General features: G+C 44.4%; 3 protein-coding genes across 9 annotated transcripts; 2 read left to right on the top strand and 1 right to left on the bottom strand.

Annotated features, from left to right (window-relative positions):
* The first annotated feature begins 2 nt into the window (after positions 1-2).
* LOC100117584 (scoloptoxin SSD14) lies at positions 3-5,774 on the top strand. Of its 2 annotated transcripts, none has more exons than XM_001601727.5 (11): positions 3-114; positions 2,561-2,717; positions 3,019-3,143; positions 3,227-3,366; positions 3,447-3,679; positions 3,760-3,926; positions 4,019-4,239; positions 4,306-4,501; positions 4,588-4,753; positions 4,833-4,979; positions 5,052-5,774. In XM_001601727.5, exons 1-11 carry the CDS (start codon positions 107-109, stop codon positions 5,238-5,240), a joined length of 1,749 nt encoding a protein of 582 aa, XP_001601777.2. In that variant the 5' UTR covers positions 3-106; the 3' UTR covers positions 5,241-5,774. The 2 variants fall into 2 exon arrangements, with proteins under 2 accessions (XP_001601777.2, XP_008207563.1); XM_008209341.4 differs by having other exon boundaries at positions 5-114; positions 4,010-4,239.
* On the bottom strand, positions 5,740-12,566 carry Mus201 (mutagen-sensitive 201). Of its 2 annotated transcripts, NM_001159891.1 has the most exon segments (11): positions 5,896-6,611; positions 6,687-6,923; positions 7,006-7,318; positions 7,389-8,704; positions 8,782-9,001; positions 9,074-9,282; positions 9,285-9,328; positions 9,330-9,511; positions 9,746-9,921; positions 10,008-10,112; positions 10,392-10,539. In NM_001159891.1, coding segments are annotated over 10 exon segments (3,501 nt in total). In that variant the 5' UTR covers positions 10,096-10,112; positions 10,392-10,539.
* A 901-nt stretch (positions 12,567-13,467) lies between these two features.
* On the top strand, positions 13,468-19,287 carry LOC100117669 (recombining binding protein suppressor of hairless). Of its 5 annotated transcripts, none has more exons than XR_512340.4 (3): positions 13,468-14,087; positions 15,558-17,637; positions 18,269-18,537. XR_512340.4 is itself a non-coding variant. In XM_031922917.2 (2 exons), exon 2 carries the CDS (start codon positions 15,699-15,701, stop codon positions 17,310-17,312), a length of 1,614 nt encoding a protein of 537 aa, XP_031778777.1. In that variant the 5' UTR covers positions 13,468-14,087; positions 15,562-15,698; the 3' UTR covers positions 17,313-18,672. The 5 variants fall into 5 exon arrangements, 3 of the variants coding, with proteins under 3 accessions (XP_031778777.1, XP_008207533.1, XP_003424853.1); XR_004344587.1 differs by lacking the exon at positions 13,468-14,087 and adding an exon at positions 14,134-14,572 and having other exon boundaries at positions 18,269-19,287; XM_031922917.2 differs by having other exon boundaries at positions 15,562-18,672.
* Positions 19,288-19,976: the final 689 nt, after the last annotated feature.

Below are 19,976 nucleotides of genomic sequence, written 5' to 3'. Positions count from 1 at the left end.
TCTCGCGGCTCTTAAGTGTAATCGACGCCGCTTAGAAAAAGCATTAGTCGGGTTCGTGCGGTGCATACGGGAGGACAAGCGGCAGCGATCGCACCTCGTCGCAATCATGATTGGGTTCGAGTGCCTTTCCCTTTTCCTCTTTTTTTTTTCATACGATTACGCTTATTTGCCGGTGCTCTGAGAATATCTATATACTGCTAATATTCAGTGGCGACTTTGAATATTGCTGGCGAGGACGAGGAAGTTGTTAAAATTAAAATGTTTTATATCTTCAAGCAGTGCGAGCTGCTTTTCTTTGCTCAGTTCTCAGTGCCGTGCAATGAATTTTAATTTTCGTAACGAGGAATGGTATAGTTTTTTATTTATACACTTAATAATGTACCGCAGACAATGGTCTTTTTGAAAATTTTATCAAAAAACACGCGGACGCTCGTCATCCATATAATGAAGCTTGTTTTAATTACTTTTTAAAATACAATCCTCCCTAGTCAAAGTCAGTGTGACAAATCGTAAAGTAATCATTCTTTTGATTGAAATCGTATATGCCACCGAGATCAACGAAAGGATTTGCTATGCGCGTTTTGTTGATATTGCTGAAGATATGAAGCATTAAACTTCCAGAACCGGTAAAGCTTATCATTTTCATCGCTGCGATGCTTAACACTCGTGCTGTATCTACGTAGTACGTATTATCAGCGAAAATCAATGGCATTTTATACCATGTTGTTTCTACACGCCTCGTACGCTGTCGCTGATGATGTTTCGGCATGTGCGTCCTTTTCTGTTTACTCAGACGCTCTAACCATACATATAGATAACAATCAAGAACGCTCGAATATATTGTTCAGACGTGTACAATTTTTCCGATACAATATAACGGCGTCACGGAAATTAATCGTGGCGCGGCGCTTTGCTCGTTGCGCATTTCGATTACACTACAATTATGTAGAGGGCCAGAAAGTCGTTTGATCCCCGCCGATTCGCTCTTGAGCAATAAAGATCTTATCGCGCGCTCCTTCTTGATCAAACATCGTCGAGCAAAGTTCTCTTTTTCGTATTTTTTCACAGATCAGGCATCAAAATAAAAGCCTGCTGTATATAGCTCAAAAAGCCGATTCTTTTACTTACTGTTCCAGCGCGCGAACGCATATGCGCGACTTTTTCCCCGATAAGAAGAAAATCAACGTTGCCAGGTTGACCATGTACTCTTATACGACGAATCCAGCGCTCATGTAAAATAACTGGCAATCATTTGAAAGCGTCAGATCTATTATTTCTCGAGTCCAGCGCAATCTCTAGACTCTAACTGTTTGCAATAAATTTTTGATGCCCAGCGTGGCAAATAAATCGAGCCGCGTATAGCTGGCTTGCATTAGCTATTAGCATTACATAAGTGTGCGCCAGCCGGCAGATGCGAACCGGCACACACGCGCACAGAGCGTTATATTGCTATATTTGCATTAACTTGCTTGCAAAAATTCTTCATTTACACGTGCATCTTGTACGTAGTTCGTAGACAATCCCGATGAATGAGTCATCGAACGAGGTTCGCAGGACTACCGGAAAAATTCTGATTACGCTCGATACAGCAACGCAAGCTCTTACATATATTGAATTGAAGATTAAGTGTTGCGTGCGCGTCGTTAATACGCGACTAGTTTAACGCTGGCCTCGACTTTTTCATTGCTTCTGGGGAAAAGAAATAAATAGCCATTTCGAAATACGTCAAAGAGACCACATTATAGATTATATCTCTTTGCTACGTTTAACGTTTTCCATTGCGAGGCAGTGTGTTAAAAGACTAGGACCTACAGAATTATGCACTTGAATATAAGAATAATGCACGGTTGTAAAAATAAAAACGCAAGATTCGCTGATTCTCTTTCTAGTTCCGGAAGTGCAGCCGTATGCAAAACGAATTATTGTGTCTCGGTGCAGTATCATGGACATGGCGGCTCATTAACATGTATTTGTAATTCATATACTGGTGCGGCGCAAATTGTGTATAGAAAAAATCGCTCAAATCGTAGGATACAGCCAATTATTTCGTCGTATACCAAGTGGTTATGGAAGCCGTCAAATGATGAACAGTAAACCGACTTTGTTGCAATGTCAAAGCGAATAATGTCGGTATATTATGCTGTGCGCGCGTTAGGATAAGTAGACGTATGCCTGCAATAAAAAAGTTGGCAAGTTGCTTACTTTCCCGTTGCACTTGTACCAAAAGCGCTTTATTGTTCTGCTGTCCGCGGGAAACTTGGCGTCGTACAACTGTGCGCTATCTCGCGGTATTTTCAAAACATTGCATGATTGGAATTGGAGTGAGTATAGGATAATCGCAATCGATTAAGCATTAGTCGCTTTGCAGCGGTCGGCTCGGTTTTGTTTATTTCAGTGTGGCCTACTGTCGCGCGCGCGCAAACTGCAAATTAAACTCACATATATATATATATATATATATATATATATATAGCGTTCATTTATTAATAATGTTAAAGGATTATCGATATTATACCCCATTAGTTCAAGTAAAGACTCATAGAAATAAATATTCTAACAGGCCGGTGAGGAAAAAGACCTGTCTTATCGGAGGAAGTGTGATCGTGGTACTTGCTCTGATAGTTATCATCAGCCTCGTGGTTGTTCTGAAACCTGGATCAGATCTCCGACGGGACAACAGATACGTCAGTGATTCCCCCCTCGGCGTTTACAAGAAGGTAATAATCGCACGTTTGCGTTTGTAATGTTTTCTACTCATAGACGTATATGTGTGTGAGTGTGTGTGCGTATATATATGCGGATACTCGTGCAATTACAAGCAGAATTTAATTCAATGTACTGCGAGTTCCTCTTATCGCGCGCAAAAGTGTTACAAGATTGCAAATTTCGTTAAAAATAAAAAAATGTATTCTTATCAAAATTGCGTCACATGCTTGAGCAGCGTAACCTAATGCAACTGATGCAGCTCTTGCCGAAGTCAGAGAAAATATCATGTTCAGACACACATCGCATTCACAGGCGGCGGTATCATCACACGGACCGGAATGCGCGCAAATCGGTACGGACATGCTGAAGCGCGGCGGCTCGGCAGTGGACGGGGCTATCGCGACACTCCTCTGCGAAGGCATCTCTTCTCTACACAGGTAAGTACTTTAGTGCGCAGTCCATGCGCGCGTTTGCCGAATTGTCGATTTTGATAGACGATCGATGCTTGCCCTCGTTGCAGCATGGGCCTTGGAGGAGGATTTTTCATGACGATATACGATGCCGAAACCGGTAGGGCAAATTTCTTGGACGCCAGAGAAACTGCTCCCGCGGCAGCTCACAAGGACATGTTTAACGGAAATTCCAGCCTGTCCCTCTACGGTGCATGTCCATGTTTTTTACTCGCATTAGTCTCGCCGATCGCGATTCCGCGCGGAAAACTGACTTGGGTAAATTTTCAGGAGGTAAAGCCGTCGCGGTGCCGGGCGAATTGCTGGGCTACTGGGAAGCTCACCAGAAGTACGGAAAGCTCAACTGGACGGATCTGTTTGAACCGTCCATAGCACTCGCCGAAAAGGGCTGCCTCGTTAACCGATACCTAGAAAACAGCCTCAAGGGAAAGGAGGCCTTCATCAGGAACGAGCCTACTCTAGCCGAAATACTGATCAACAAGGAAACGGGCGAGCTCTACACTGTAAGAGTCGTTTTCTATTTCCATTGCTACCAGGACCAAGATCGCGGGCCGATTACGGGGCAATGGCGTTTTTCTTTCAGACGGGGGAGAGAATAAAAAGGCCGAAACTGGCGCAGACCCTGAGGAAATTGGCCAACAGCTCGGCGCCTCACGACTTGTTCTACAGAGGGGAGATTGCGAGGGATCTGGTCGCCGAGCTCGAAAGCTTCGATGCGATCATTACCGCCGAAGACTTCGAAAACTACGCGTGAGTTCCCTCTACTGCCTTTGCTCTAGACCATGGCCGCAGTCGCGCCAAGAGCGCGCAACGTACTGACCTTCGAATTCGAGGCTTTGCAGTGTCAAGTGGAAAAAGCCGCTGGAGTCGAGAGTCGGCAACATGACGATGTACACGGCGCCGCCGCCCGGCTCCGGCGCACTGCTCACCTTCATGATGAACGTGCTCGAGGACTTGGTCCCGGCCAACGACACGAGAGTCACGTGGCAGCGCATCATCGAGACTTTCAAGTGGGCTTACGCCAAGAGGACCGAGCTTGGGGATCCCGACAAGGAGGACGTAGGTGGGTGAAAAACCAAGATTTACCCCTAATATCTGTGCACGCGGTACTTGATTTTCGTGCTTTCAGAGGCTATCGTTGCAAACCTCACGTCGAAAGATTACGCCAACGCCATAAGGTCCTTGATCGAAGACACCAAAACGCATAACGATCCGAAATATTACGGCGCTGTGACCACGAATCAACGGGAGCACGGAACGTCGCACACGTGCGTATTGGCTCCGGATGGTTCCGCCGTATCGGTTACCTCGACTATCAACCAAGTGTGAGTGCGGTTCGATTGTCTCGTTAAAAATATCAGACAAACCATTCTATCGACGGACTAATTAAAGTGAGCTCACTACTCGACAGTTTGGGCGCCAAGATACGCTCATCCTCGACCGGAATAATATTCAACGACGAAATGGACGACTTCAGCTCTCCCAATATTACGAACGGCTTCGATCTGCCGCCTTCTCCCGCGAATTTCATCAAACCAGGGAAAAGGCCGCTGAGTTCTATGTCCCCTACGATAGTGGTAAGAATCGCCCCTTTTCAAACTCAAAATAAAGCTCAATCGTCTCGTCGAATTTTCATGTTTAATGTGACCTTCCCAGTTGGACGCGAACAGGAGGGTAAGGTTGGTAGTCGGCGCTGCCGGTGGAAGTAAAATAACGACGGCTGTAGCTGCTATCATGATTTTTAATCTATGGAACGATTACGATATCAAGGAGGCAATCGACGCCTATAGGATTCACCATCAAGTACGTGAAAATTACTATTCAAGAAGGGCCAGTAAAACGTTGAAAAATCTAAATGTTATTAATCCGTTTTAGCTATTCCCAATGCAAGTGCAAATCGAGCATGATTTCCCTCCTTACGTGCTACATTACTTAAGGGAGATTGGACACAGCATCACTACCTATGCAGGTATTGGAAGCGCAGTCACTGCTATATCGGATAACAATGGTCGAATAACTGCGAATTCCGATTTTCGGCGTCAAGGAGCAACAGCTGGATTTTGAATAATGTATTGCACGTAGATATTGAAAATATCTATATCAAACACAATGAACCTCCTCGATCTCGTCGAATGAAAGGATCGATTAACGTCAGCATACCTCAAGATGGGCTTTACAGATGCTCGAGTGGAATGTGAATTAATTGTTTTTTTAATCTTTCTTCTTACGTTTGCGCAAGTTATTATTGTTTCAATATTATAGTACAATAAGTTTGAGAAATTATCGAGTCCCTTTAAATTTTGCAAAATGGCAAAATCGATCGAATGAAAATGCAACTCAATTTATTCCCATCGACGATTGTTGCGAACTTTACAAAAAGAGATCAGCTTATTTATCAAGGAATAATATCGCGAACCAAAAATGTTATTCACCATTAGAAACAAAAGCGAGTCTACTTTCAGACTGTGTAACTTCTCCATACCGAGTACGTGACGCGTGTCAGTATTGCATTAACTGTTAACTGAATGTCGAATAGTTATTATAAGTTATAATTTCTCTTTTATGTTTGTATATAATATAAAAAATCCATGCATTTTATTTTCGCTTTGTACATAAAAAGTTTGTAACAAAAGTTTTTTCAATAACTTGATAAATAGTTAAAAATAAAACTTAAACCTAGAAATAAGCAATTCCGACAGTACTCACATAATTAAACAATTTATGAGCTACTACTACTTTCCGATAGTTCAGCATCTTCCTTGATTTTTTTGACTACTTTTTTCTTTTTTTGAACGCGGTTTAGTCCTGCTTTAGATTTACGAAATATTTCGATCGCCCTGAGCTTCGATTTTAAAGCATTAGCTTTATCCCGTTCCCGTTGCGGTATCACTTCTTCGTCTACGACTACGAATTTTCGTGGTTTAACTTTAATACTGATGGTATCTTTTGTTTGCTCGGCAGTATCCTCAGTCGCTTTCGATTTACTTTCATCATTGGCGGCTTCAGCGATAGTCGGCAATTCACTGGATTCATCACTCGACTTTTTACCTTTCTTACCTGTGGTTTTCTTGACTCTCTTCGCTTTTCCTTGGGTGCTCGTAGACGAGGCTTCACCGTCCGAAACTTCTGCATCGTCAATTTTACCACCTAATTTTTGAACAGCTGTTTGTACTCTTTTACTTAATGCAGCTTCGATCGACTTTGGAACCGAATGAACTTTGAAGTACGAAGCTATTCCCATTTGACTCTTGCTTTCCATCAGTCTCTTCATTACCGGATTAATAATCTCTTCAAATTTTAGTTTTGTCCAACCAAATTTTTGTTTTGCATAGTCTGCTAGCAAAACTAGGTTTGGTTTGCTCCAAGAAAAGGGTTCTTTTGATTCATCGATTGTCGGAGACAGATATGCCTGGACTACTGCTTGACTGGGGAAACCTTGAACGAACAAATTTTCAGTATAAAATATTATCATTGAAAAGTAGACTACATTGTATAAAATTATTAACCGACCTTTTTCCATTTGTACGTTTTTCAATTTATTGCGTAAAGTGGTCTTTCCCGGAGCCGTTAACTTTCCTGCTCTGAACCAAGAGCAAAAATTTCGCAAACCTCGTAAAATGTCTTCTCCCTCTGTAGGAAAAGCAGCCAATATTTCCAAGGCCGTGACAGGGCCCACACCTGCTAAACCGTTTGTGTAATCACTCCCGACTAATAAAGCCAATTGAATCATTTCTCTTCTAGAGAGCTCTAAAATAAAAAAATATATTTTTACAATATATAAGATTAGTATCTATAAGGTTTAATCGACGATAAATAAATGAATACTTACTGAAATGATGCTCGATGTCTTGTGACAGAAATTGCAAAACTCTTTTATTATTATCAAAAAAGTTTTTGTACACACAATGCCCACCGAAAAGCCAAATATCAGAATCGTCCGTTATAGTTCCGTCGGTTAATTTTATTTGTTCTAAATAGGCACACTGCGCTTCAGCTTCCATTGGAGCTACGATGTATGGCACTCCAAACAGTCGTAAAAGCTCTTGAGCTTCCAACCTCATTTGATCTGTGATGTCTATAGCTTGTCTCTCTAATTTACCTAAACTGCTAGTAATCTTTTGCTGTTCCGACTCTAATTGATTCTGAAAAATGCAAAATGTTGAGTCATCGAGTACGAGAAAAAATTTCAATTTTTATACAATATTCCTATACCTTCATTGATTCAAGTTCTTTCTCATCTATTGGAAGGACTAAAGTTGGCGGTTTTTCTACTCCTGCCTCTTCTTTATCGCTTATCTCCTGAAAGTCATCACTGAATAACGTAACATCATCAATCTTTGAGATGTTTTGACTTTTAACCGGCGACTTATCATTAACTGTTTCAATACTCGTTTTTTGCACTTCGGTTTCCGTTTTGTTTTCTATACAGTTTTCTTCATGTGCAAAGTTTTCAGAATGTGGACTAGTTTTTTCTTCAACAGCCAAACAGATTTTTTGTGGCGTTGTAGGAAGAGACATAATACCGGAATCTAGTTGCAAATTGTCAGAACTAAACTGCATTGAGAAACTTCCATTTTCATCATGTTCTTCAATGGATTTGTTCATTTTAACTTCTACTTGGATCGACTCTTGTTTTTTAATACTTTTTTCCGGGCTACTATTATGAGAAGGATTATCTACAGTCTCATCTATGATAGATACGTTTTCTATTTTTACATTATTTTCCTTAACTGGATTAACATTAACAAATATGTCTGCAAAAATGTCGTCTTGCAATTCTTCATCAGCTTTAATAGTTATTTGAAAAGCATTATTTACATTTTTGTTTCCTAACGATTTAGGAATAGGAACATCTTTAATTTCAATAAAATCGTCGGATTCGGACTCCGATGATGATTGCTCGATTATTGTTCGTTCCGTATCGTCATCTTTCTTTATATTATCCTTAGAAACATTAGTTGACGATTCCGGAACTTCAACAAAATCATCTGATTCTGAATTCGACTCTTCGATCTTGATAGTTTCTGGTTCATTGATAATTTCTTTTCTAATTTTCGGCGACTCAGCGATAATCGAACCAAAAAGATTCTTCTTTTTACTTTTATTTCTTAAGGATAAACGACTAGTTGTTCTTTTTCCTCTTTTAGTCGAGCTATGAGAACTATTTGTATCAGATTTGTTTTTATTTTTCTTACTTTGCTCTACTATTTTCAATATCTCTTCTCGGGTAAAGCCACTATTCTCCAACATATAAGACAAGGCAGGATTCATGACTGATTTAGGAATATCGTTTTTAGCTAAAAGGTGTGAATCGTTAATTGAAGTTTCTGTAAAATCTTCATCTGAATTCCAATCTTCATCTAAATCATATGCTCCAATGTCATTAACAATAGCTAAAGAACCATCAGAATGGATTGACATTGAATCCACATGTACGTCATTAGTATTATCCTCTTGTTCCTTTGGCTTGCTAGTGCTAGATTTACTTGAATCATTTGACTCTTCATTATTTTGTAAAGCAGGTTTATCTGGTTTGAAAAAAAAACACGTATTACAATATAATGAATACGTTTGATTACAGAATCATAAATTTATGAGGATATACCTTTCACATAAACAACTCTGGTTGTACTATCAGAAGCAATACGAAAAGCTGCATCTTGTTTCTGCATCGTTTCAATTCCTTGATCTGTTAGTAGCCTGTCCAATTCTTCTAGGGTAAGAGTTTTTCCTCCCATTTCTTTTTCCGCAACTTCAAGTGATTCTTGAACATATCTACGTTTTAATAAACGTTTTACTTGAAATCCAGAATAATTATTTGATCCCTAAAAAATGTTAGTCATTGATAGAATAACGAACGTTTGCGGTAAAAGAAATAAAGACAATAATTAACTCACAGCAGGCAATTCATGAATACGACCCCAAGAATTTTGCTTCCTTGTTTCTTTTAAGTCTGTCAAAATGTCATATCTTACATCTGCAGGTAAGTTCTTAAATTCCTCAGTATTTACATCAACACTGTGAATGTTTCCCATCCATTTAGTTTGCTTCCTAGGACTCAGCTCCGTCTGAATTTCATCATCCGAATCCATGTAATCATCTGAATCCCCACAAGTGCTTGGCATTTCAGGCAGTTTGTACATGTCTTGAACTTTGGAGGAGCCAGGGATAGCAGTTGCATCCTTGAATTGCTGTGCTGCGCTACTTTCTCCATCGTCGTTTCCCTTTTCAAGAGCTCCCTTCACCGCTGTACGCTTTATCAGGTTGTTTATCAAATCATTCTTCAACTTTTGTGCTTTACTAGCTGCAATAGATTTCAGCTTCCTGCGTGTAGCCTGTGGACACAAAAGAATGAGAGGACTCGGTTCTCACTACCTGATTCCCACGCTGAGCTAATTATGTCTCGGAGATATTATAATCTAGATGGTAAAGTATTGTTGTAGACAGAGCCATTCTTTTGAATTCTAATGAAAACTTGCATATTCTCAAAATCAAAAAAGTGCAAGCCAAGTCTTGTAATTTTTTTTTAAAAAAAAGCATAAACTTTAAAAATTAGCCAGTGCACTTACAATAGTATTCTTCTTCAGTAATGGAACACCGCCATCAAAAACAAAAACTGGCTTGATTTTGAAGTACATCAATTTGCAAATTCTGTTGAATAGACCAATGAGATGCGCATTGGGTAATGCATTGCCTCGGCGATCTTGATAGCCCTGTATGACTTGATGGATCCATATGGAAATATCTGAGAGCAGAAAATTAAAAGAGTGATCAGAACTGTGAAAATAAGCTGTGCACAGAGGGCGAGAAAGAGCTTGAATAAGAGTGTACCTATAGCTAAGACTTTGCCTTCCAGCGTCTCCAACGGAACTGGTTTTCCTGTTGCATCAAGCAACCGCCACAGTCCAAGAACTCCCATTGTTTAAAAGATGCTCTCTGCAAGTTTATAAAAAGAAAATGATCCATTGGGCAATATTTTGCAAACATCGACAGCACATAACTGTCCCTGTGACAGCGTTATGCGGGGGCATTTCATCAGTGCGATTCAGCAGTCTTTCGCTTTCACACTACGATTTATTGAGTATGCACTACTTATGTAGAAGATCAATCTGTAAAGGATCTGGTTCGCGAGTCTCAGTTAACCTTAAACGTGGTCGACATCAAGCCGGACCCAAACAGCTCGGCAACAACAGAAACAGTAAGTAACATACTCACTTGGGTGAACAGCATCGAAGCACCGGCTGTCATTGATCGAACTGTCTTTTCTCTATCTCCGCAGCTGCGGAGGAAATGAAAAATCAGGTTTGCAATTTTGCATGTGTCTCGCGCGCGCGCCCGCGGCAGCGATCAGCTGATCAGCAATAACAATATTAACATAAGAGTTGAGATTTAGTTGTTGCGCCCGCCGCGAGAGCTGATATTGTGCAGCTAGGTCTCGCGTTCCGACTTTCGAGAGAACGGGTTTCGTTCCGTTCTATGATTTACGGCGCGTCGCAATCGGCGTGAGAAATCTCGGAAAAATTACGGACAAATCGCTGTCTCGAGGAATTTTCTCGTCGAGCGTCTTATTCTTCGCGGGCGGTGCGCGCTCGCGCTGTTTGATCGAGATTAGCCCGCCGGCTCGAATGAAAAGAACGCAGCAGAGTGAATATTTCGTTTCGCTGCACGTGTAGCTATACAAGTATAGTGGGTAACTCAAAGCAAATAAAGACAGTATTTAGTCTGCCGCCCCCTCTCAATAGAGATTACAGGCAGAGCGCCGCATCATGTCAGATATATATATATATATATATATATCCCTGCTGCCTGCAGGAGGGCTAATCGTATTCCGGGAGCAATTTGCACGCAATACGGCTATAATAACTATCGCACCCCTGCGGCTCGCCGCAGCGCACAGCTGCAGCGAATTATCCGCAACTAGATATTAATATCGACGTTGTTAGGTTGAAAAGTGCAAGATCGCAGGGCCCGCAGACTCTGAATTGGATTCTCCCCCTCGCTAACGCGTCACTGCAGATGTATGATGCATGTCACGACGCCGGCCGCTCGACTCGTTTCTGTACGTGTGCGTTATCTCGTGTAATTCAGCCGATGTACGTCGCTTCAACGTTATTCGCGCGCTGAGGATAATTGAGCGGCGCATCCTTAATTGGCCGCCGGGTAATTAGAATTTCGCGGCCGGGACTTGCGCGCGCTCTTTGCGCAACATGCTCCCGTCCGTGCCTCTTCTAGTTATCGAATAAATTTTTATTCTCGGCGGATCTCGCGGGAAAGCGCAGCTGCATTTGTAGGTTCGCGCATCTCGAAGGTATATCGGCCGCGGCGGCTGCCTATATACTTATATAGAGCGCGGAGCGGAGAGAGCTCCTTTATCACCGACGCGGCATCTCTCTTGCGTGAAAATGGGATTGTAAAATGCACGCTTGGCCGGGCGATAAGGGGAAGCTTTTCCGCGCCCGCGCCCCGCGAGCCCCTATCTATATGCCCGTCCGTCACGCGTAAGCTCCATCTATAGCTGTACAGCTCTGCGTATAACGCGGACGTCAGACTCCCCCCTCCCCTTCCCCCTCCCCCTCCCTCTCACTCGCTCTCTCTCTCTCCAGCGCGGCGGGAATTATTCTCACGTTATATTGTATCCTCGGCTCCCTCTCTCGCGGCCTTTCCACGTGCGGATCACGAGACGTTCGAGACCATCGAGCGTATATAGGCGCGCTAGCGAGTGTTAAAATCTCGCGAGGAAAGAGCGATACTCAAGCCCCGCGTGCGGGACGAGGAATAAAAGCATTGCACGTGCGCGCCGCCGCCTTGGCCGATCCCGGAAAATTCACTTAGGTTTAGCGGATGAATTCGAGGCAACAAAAGGGCGCGAGAAATCATTAATAGCACTTGTATTCCAGCCCCTACTGCGTCTCTAGCAAATCCATTAGCCATTTCACCCTCGGCGCTCGCGCATTAGCGCACTTACTCTTAACCGAAGGGTCGGCAATCGGCACGCAGTACACCGATGGCTGCAGAGGCTGCGCGGGGGGTATAACGTCGGATCCCCCGGGCTACACGTTCGGTGTTGATACAGTTGCCTGCAGCGCGATGTTCTCGCTTCGTTTCTGCTTCGTTTCTGCTTCGGTTCTGCTTCGTAGCTGCATTCGTTCGAATAAAGAGCAGAAACTGCGCGCTCGCTCCGAATGCCCGCCTGGAGCTTTCACTTGCGTGCATAAGTGAGAGCGTCGCTCGAGCAAATTAGCCGACGAATTAGAAGGGGCATGGGAACTTTTTTTCTCGCGCGCGCCTAAGTGAATCTCCTTTCCTTGAGACGATTAAGTACGCGAGGCCCGAGGCGCAATCAGCGGCCGCCGCGTGCACGCGCCACTGATTCGACGGAAGAAATCACTGCGACTGCGCTGCTGCAGTGTACATACCTACTTAGCCCTCCGCTTTTCGAGAGAGGGAGAGAGCGTGGGAACTTTTTCGAGCGTCCGCTAACTAATGCAAAGCCCCCGCTCGCGTTGGATCAACTCTCTTTTAAAACTGCGCGAAAAGCGAGGAAAGTGCGCGGCGTCCGAAAAAAGAGGAAGGAGAGAAAAAAATTCACACGGGCCCGGCGCATCTTCTCTCTATACCTACTTACGCGAGAGCTGCCTCGACGCTCCCTCGCACAGCGGCACAGCGCGCCGAGCGGTTCTCAGGCGCGATAAGTAAGCTTTTATACGCTCGCATTTATCGACACACACGCGCGCACCTATACCTATATACAGACGCGCGGAGACGGAGAGAAAGAGCGCCGAGCGAGAGGCGAGAGCTGGCCTGGCCGTATAGTATAGTCGTCATCGCCGCCGCGCCGCGCAGAGCGAGAAGTGGAGTGAGGTAGAGGCCACCCACTCTTTCCCACAGCAGGTTTTTCCCACGCCCCCCAGGCTAACCCCAACATCCTTTTGCGGCAGCAATTCCACGGGGCCGCGGTGGAGGGGGCCGCTCGCAGAGAGTGAGAGAGAGAGAGAGAGACGCGCGTACACCGACGTGAGCGGCGCTGCCAGTATGCCTACCCTGCCCGTGCATGTGTATCGCCCAACAGCTCGTAGCATGAGAGAGAGAGAGAAGGAGAGTAAAACAATAGAAACTGCAGCAGCCACTTTATGCGCCGCCGTAATAAACTTGGCGTTTCGCGCTTGCGCGTCGAGTCTGGAGCGTGGACCCCACCGTTTCTCCCTCGCTCTCCCGATCCCCGACCCGAGCGCACGTGTCCTCACTACTGCTCAGTCGATGCTCGAGTTCGCCCTTCCCTTCGCAGGCCTCGCTCTTCGCTCTTCGGCAGTTCAGTCCGACGGCGAGCCTCGGCCCGACTGCTCCTCGGCACATCGCGCTCTGCGTCTTCTGCTACCTTCGAAAATCCAGTCTACTCTTTTGAAAAGCTCCCGAGTCTGGACACCGTGCGACCTCGGCGCTGGCTTCCGTTCTCACGATTCGAATTTCGCGGCACCCGCTCTCGCGCCTGCGCTCCCGATCTAACCTCAACCGCGTGTGAACCTTTATTATAAATTGCCACTGCGGAGTCTGCGATATGATACCCTGGATGATACCGCGAAAATCAGTTGGCGAGACTGCGCAGGAAAATTCGGAAAGTGACCAGGTGTTTTTTGAATGAGCTGCAGCTACCTACTCGCGCATAACTATAACTATAACTGCACCGAGACTCGCTGACGGCGTGCGTGACTGCGTGCGTGTTGCAGTTGCAGTCGGTATAGTACAGTGTGTGCGTGAACGTGCCAAGGAAGCAACGCCGCCGTTTTCCATCCGAGCCGAAAAACGATGGGGCGAGGGTCCGAGCCTTACCGCTGTCGTCGGCCTGCAGACGCGACGACGAGGTTCCGCATCGTCCACCGCTGCTGAGTGAGAGAGAGAGAGAGAGAGAGAGAGGTGAGAAAACAACGACACCTTGGGCGCCGCTTCTGCTGCTCTTTTTCGAACATCTCCCCGGTATACGCGATGCACTGGTTATGCACTCGCGGCAAGAGGAGAGGGAAGGGGGAGGCGCGCCGCGGCGCTTTTCTCTCTTTTTCGGAGAGCGCGCGCGGCGGGCTTTACGAGGGATTGCTGCGAGTGTAGCTGATGCCGGTTTTTTTCCTCTCCTCTTTCCGCCCGTACAGTGCTGTCTTCAGCTTGTCCTTTCCGAGAGGAGAGAGAGAGAAAGAGAGAGAGAGAGAGAGAGAGAGAGAGAGAGAGAGAGGATAGGACAGATCGAGCTGTCTCGCGCGCGCGGGACGTGTGCAGCTCTGAGGGAATACAGCCGCGATGGGGCCCACTGCTGCGGGATGACCTGCCACGCTTAACCTATCCATCTTACGATACTTACACGTCGCTCCATCTCGGCAGGCTTGTTTACTCGAATTCCGACGAGTTCTGTGAGTCTACTTGTACATTTCTCGAGCTCTGCCTCGGAACTTCGCTTTCCGGTCTGCGCCTTTTTTCCCACCTCCAATGCGCGACGAGTGCTCCGACTTTGTTTATCTTTGTCGAAGCTCCGAATTTCCAAAAAGTCACTTTTCCTCTCTGCATGGAACCAGGTGCACCAGGGCTCTGCTGATGTCGTTCAGACTTATTTTTCCTCTGCTGACCGAACCACTTTGAATTTTAAACTAAACACAACTCTGATCTGAAATACATTACACTTTGTCTAATGTTTCCTATGTATGGATTGCCTTCTATTGTCTTAATACACCTTTTTTCATAAATATGCATTGGATGCACAGTCTTTAACTGGCCCAGCGTGTATTTTAATTGTATCCGCTCAAACATGGTAAATTTCATGCTGCATTCAAAATGTTTCATTGCTCACTGCTGCTTGCCAACAATGCAAAGTCATTCCTCGACCTAGCGCTGTAATTAAATCTGCCTCCTTAACGAAACCAGTGCAAGTGTATTTTTGTTTCCTCCCGAACTTGATTGATTCTCAAGTCTCAGTGGAGGCCAAATTGAAGCCACTGCTTCTTCAACTGCAAACGGAGAGAAGGTGATTCTTGCGGTAGAAATCTGTTGATGCCTCTTTGGGAAGCAACTCTACCTTAATTCATGCAAGAAAAATGAGCTCGGCTTTATTCCCACGGCTTGTACATGTTTCCTCTTTCCTGTGCGAAGAGCAGTAATTCTCAGCCACTAATTTACGGCGAGATATCTTGGGCTAATTGTCTGCAGCAGATAATAAAAAATCTTCCCACGCACTTCACAGAGGCACTTGCTGCTTGCTCAGAACTGCGTAGTTAATTTTTACTCAAATATGCAAATGCAAAGACAAATAGCTGCTTCTAGAAGTTTCTAGCTCTACTGCTAATCAGCCAATGTTTTCGCATACTGCAAATCGCATTTTTGAAAAGGATTTCTTTTTTTCAGACAGTCAAGCAAGGAGCAATGCACGACGATGCAAGCAACAAGCCCAGCAGCGAATCGGCATCCGGAGTGACGGTCTTTGTATAGATGCCCATCCAAATCAAATCAGTGGAGAGAGCTCAAGACTATAGCTGAAGCAGCATAATGCCACACAGCCAATACGGCTTGCCGACGATGGCTCACGGCCTGCAGTCGCCTCCGTCTCCGACGGCTGTCATGTCGGCATATCCACGCTTCGCCAGCATCTACCGGGCCGAAACTCACCCGTCGGCTCCGCCGCAGCATCAGCCACCGGTGCCCCAGGCTCAGCCTCCCCAGCCGCCGCAGCACCAGCAGGACCTGCGACTGACGCGCGAGGCCATGAAGCACTACCTGTCCGAGCACAAGCGCACCCAGGGCAAGGCCGACATGGTCGTCGTGATCCTGCACGCCAAGGTAGCCCAAAAGTCTTACGGCAACGAGAAGCGCTTCTTCTGCCCGCCACCCTGCATCTACCTCAAGGGCAACGCCTGGTCGATGCGCCAGGAGCAGATGCGCCGGGACGGCGAGAGCGAGCAGTCGACGCAGCTTTGTGCTTTCATCGGTATCGGCAACTCCGACCAGGACATGCAGCAGTTGGACCTCAACAACGGCAAGCAGTACTGCGCCGCAAAGACGCTCTACATATCCGATTCGGACAAGCGGAAGCACTTCATGCTCTCGGTCAAGATGTTCTACGGCAACGGCCACGATATCGGCGTCTTCCACAGCAAACGCATAAAGGTCATATCGAAACCTTCGAAAAAGAAGCAGAGCCTGAAGAACGCGGATCTGTGCATAGCCTCGGGCACGAGGGTCGCCCTGTTCAACCGGCTGCGCTCGCAGACGGTCAGCACGCGCTACCTCCACGTGGACAACAACAATTTCCACGCGAGCTCGACCCAGTGGGGCGCCTTCACAATTCACCTACTCGACGACAATGAGAGCGAATCCGAGGAGTTCCAGGTGCGCGACGGCTACGTGCACTACGGCAGCACCGTCAAGCTCGTCTGCTCCGAAACGGGGATGGCTCTGCCGCGTCTGGTTATCAGAAAGGTCGACAAACAGATGGCGAGCCTCGAGGCGGACGACCCGGTCTCGCAGCTGCACAAGTGCGCGTTCTACATGAAGGACACGGATCACATGTACCTCTGCCTCTCGCAGGAGCGGATAATCCAGTTCCAGGCAACGCCCTGCCCGAAGGAGGCCAACAAGGAGATGATCAACGACGGCGCTTGCTGGACGATCATCAGCACCGACCGCGCCGAGTACACGTTTTACGAGGGAATGGGCCCGGTGCGCTCGCCCGTCACCCCCGTGCCTCTGGTGCACAGTCTGAATCTCAACGGAGGCGGCGACGTGGCGATGCTCGAACTCACGGGCGACAACTTCACGCCAAACCTGCAGGTGTGGTTTGGCGACGTTGAGGCCGAAACGATGTACAGGTGTCAAGAGAGCATGCTCTGCGTCGTGCCGGACATTTCGCAATTCCGGGGCGAATGGCTCTGGATACACCAGCCCACGCAGGTGCCGGTCAGCCTGGTCAGAAACGACGGCATCATCTACGCGACGGGCCTGACATTCACGTACACACCCGAGCCGGGACCTAGGCAGCACTGCCTACCGGCCAGTGAGATCATGCGCACACCCAGAGCCATGGGACACAATCAGGCAGCCATGCAACCAGCTATCGCCGACGTGCCGTGGAATCATCATCAGCCGCCCCAACCGGGTCTTTGATATAACCCGATTGCCTGGGGACTGGACGATGGCGGTGGAGAAGATGAGATGGACGAATTTCAAGAGCTTGACAGCGTGATCGCTGAAGAGTCGTTGCCGTCGACGTTGTCGTCGTCGCTGCCATTGAGGATGGACGAAGACGTGACGTCGGCGGTCGGCAACAACTCTTGCCTTGCCAAGGAGACGTGTTCGATGAGCGAGCCGTCGCTGGTGTAGTCAGGACTATGCTACGGTGTTCCATCGGGCGGTCGATTGAAGATGATGCATTTGAGTTTTTTAATTCTGTAAGCACGGATCTTCGGTTGGCTTCTCGGGAACTTCATACGTACGTTAAAAGCAAATGTCTCGCATACTTATAGGATTAGAAAACCTGATCGAGGTGCCTACGGCAAGTTAATCAAATGCTCGAATACTAAGTTTCTATTTTTTAATCAGTCAGAGGTGTAATACAAAGCTTTTTTAAAAGTTACACCCTACTTTGAAAATTTATGTACACATTAATTTTGAGAGAGATATATACATATATTTTTTAAGTGTGTTTTTAAATGTAATGTAATAAGTATTCATTGATCATAAAGACTTAGTATTCCTGCGTTTTAATTGTCGAAAATCCAACGATATTGCATCGAATAGTTGCAAATATTAATATTAAACCTAGGGCGGTTCCCTTTAGGGAATCCGCGGCCGAGTCTGGATCGTAGCAATAGATTATATATATATATACACAAATACTTTATGGATAAAAAGAGACAAACTCGCGTGTGATGTGGACAATGCAATGCATTATCTATGTATAATAAATATCTAGATGACTTGATACTAAGTTGTTAATACAAATTTTATTGAATAATTTTACTGAATAATAATTTATCGCAACCTGATTGTAAGGTATATATATATATAGATATATTACGAGATGACAAGCAACTTTATAGTGTGATTTATCATTTTCGCAGAGACTTTTTTCGGGGAGAGAGGAAAATAAAAAGAGACAACAATCAGTGTGTACCAACATAATGAAAAATTGTATTATATAAAAATTTCTTGTGCAACCGTCGTTCTTTCCGGCTTCTTCGCACGAGTATACATAACGCAGCTTTCTGGCTTACTGAAATCTGCAATCGATTGATGACAACCGAATTATCTACCTTTTAAGATCAAAGGAATTTCTATTTTTCTAATAAATGTCTGACAAAATTATGATAGTTTGAATTTATTCTATTTATATGATAGGAAATACTTTACGTAAGATTAAAGTGGAATCCTACAAGTCAATGTCTAAATGATGATATCTAAAGTCAATAGAACAAGACGCGCGATAGTTCATTCTGAAAGAAGCAATTATACTACTGCATGACTATTTAAGAATCTGTTATTATTATTTTTTTCCTGATTGTACATAAATAAACATGTAAATTTGTCAACTGCGCACCATTATAGTTACTACTGTGATACAAACTCACATCATTCTTAAGATAGTAGTAACGTAAATACAAAACCTCTAGAATTTCTGAAAGCAGGGACCTTTTATACAAAGCGAATTTAAAGAAGTTTTTGTAATTATAATCATTACGTGGCGATGGCAAAGGGTTTAAGGTTTTAATAATATTGATTAATTTGAAAGAATGAAGATTCATCGCGAACTTGTATGAACAGTAAAAGAATGTAGAACGTTTTTCATTTCAAAATAATGTTAGCACTTGTAAGAATTGTAAAAATTGCCTTGTAATAATTTTTTGTACGCTATATACTAATAATATTCGCAATTATCAGAAGGTTGGAAAAATGCATATTTGCCAAATTTTTTGTATATAAAGATTAAGATTTGCTTCAAATTATTATTTGATGAAATGCGTAGCGATTTCATGAATTAAAGAGAAATGTAAAGTATTTACAAAAAATCCTATAATGTGTAAGTTAAGATTTTATTTCGAGAAATTATTCCAAAAAATATATTTTATAAATTTTTAAAAAACAGTGGTAATCTCATTATAATAAATTCCTCAACAAGATATATCAGAAATGAATTAATGTGTTTCTAATACGCTCCTATAAATATCCCCAATAAAACGTTGAAAAGGCATATCATGTAATATAACTATTGAAAACAATAACACCAAACAAAGCTTGGTAGAATTTTAGCTTGACTACAGCATGCGGTGCGCAATATAATGTTAAAAAAATGAATAAAAGCTTGTATGTTTGTACAGCTTGATAGATCAAATAAAATACAATGGCCTAGAGGTAGTTTTAATCGGTATTGAGCTTTATTAATATCGCTTTGACGAGTCAAACTATACAGCCTAACGTAAATGAAGCACATGAAACGATGTATGAACTTTATTGCACTTGTAATACCAGCGAAAACATTGAAGAAAAATAAAGCAGATGTGTCAGATTTTTGTTATAAAAAAGCAAGCATCTTTAGGACGAACAAGATTTCTAATTCATGCGTCTCTTCTTTAACTTAATTACCAGCGAGTCGAGTAAGACTTTGCGTCTTCTTGACAAAAAAGCAATCAAAGGGAGTAATCTCAGAGGGGAAATGAGATAGTATCAACTTGGGAATGCCTTCCTCCAAGACATCTATTGTTACCCAGGAATGTCGGCAGAGGTATACCATGAGAATTTACCCACAATTAACATCGGGATCCGTATGTGCGT

Source organism: Nasonia vitripennis, chromosome 2 (assembly GCF_009193385.2).
Source record: "Nasonia vitripennis strain AsymCx chromosome 2, Nvit_psr_1.1, whole genome shotgun sequence".
Taxonomy (NCBI): Eukaryota; Metazoa; Arthropoda; class Insecta; order Hymenoptera; family Pteromalidae; genus Nasonia; species Nasonia vitripennis.
The sequence above is the reverse complement of the archived record's forward strand: the minus strand, read 5'-3'. Positions and strand labels throughout refer to the sequence as shown.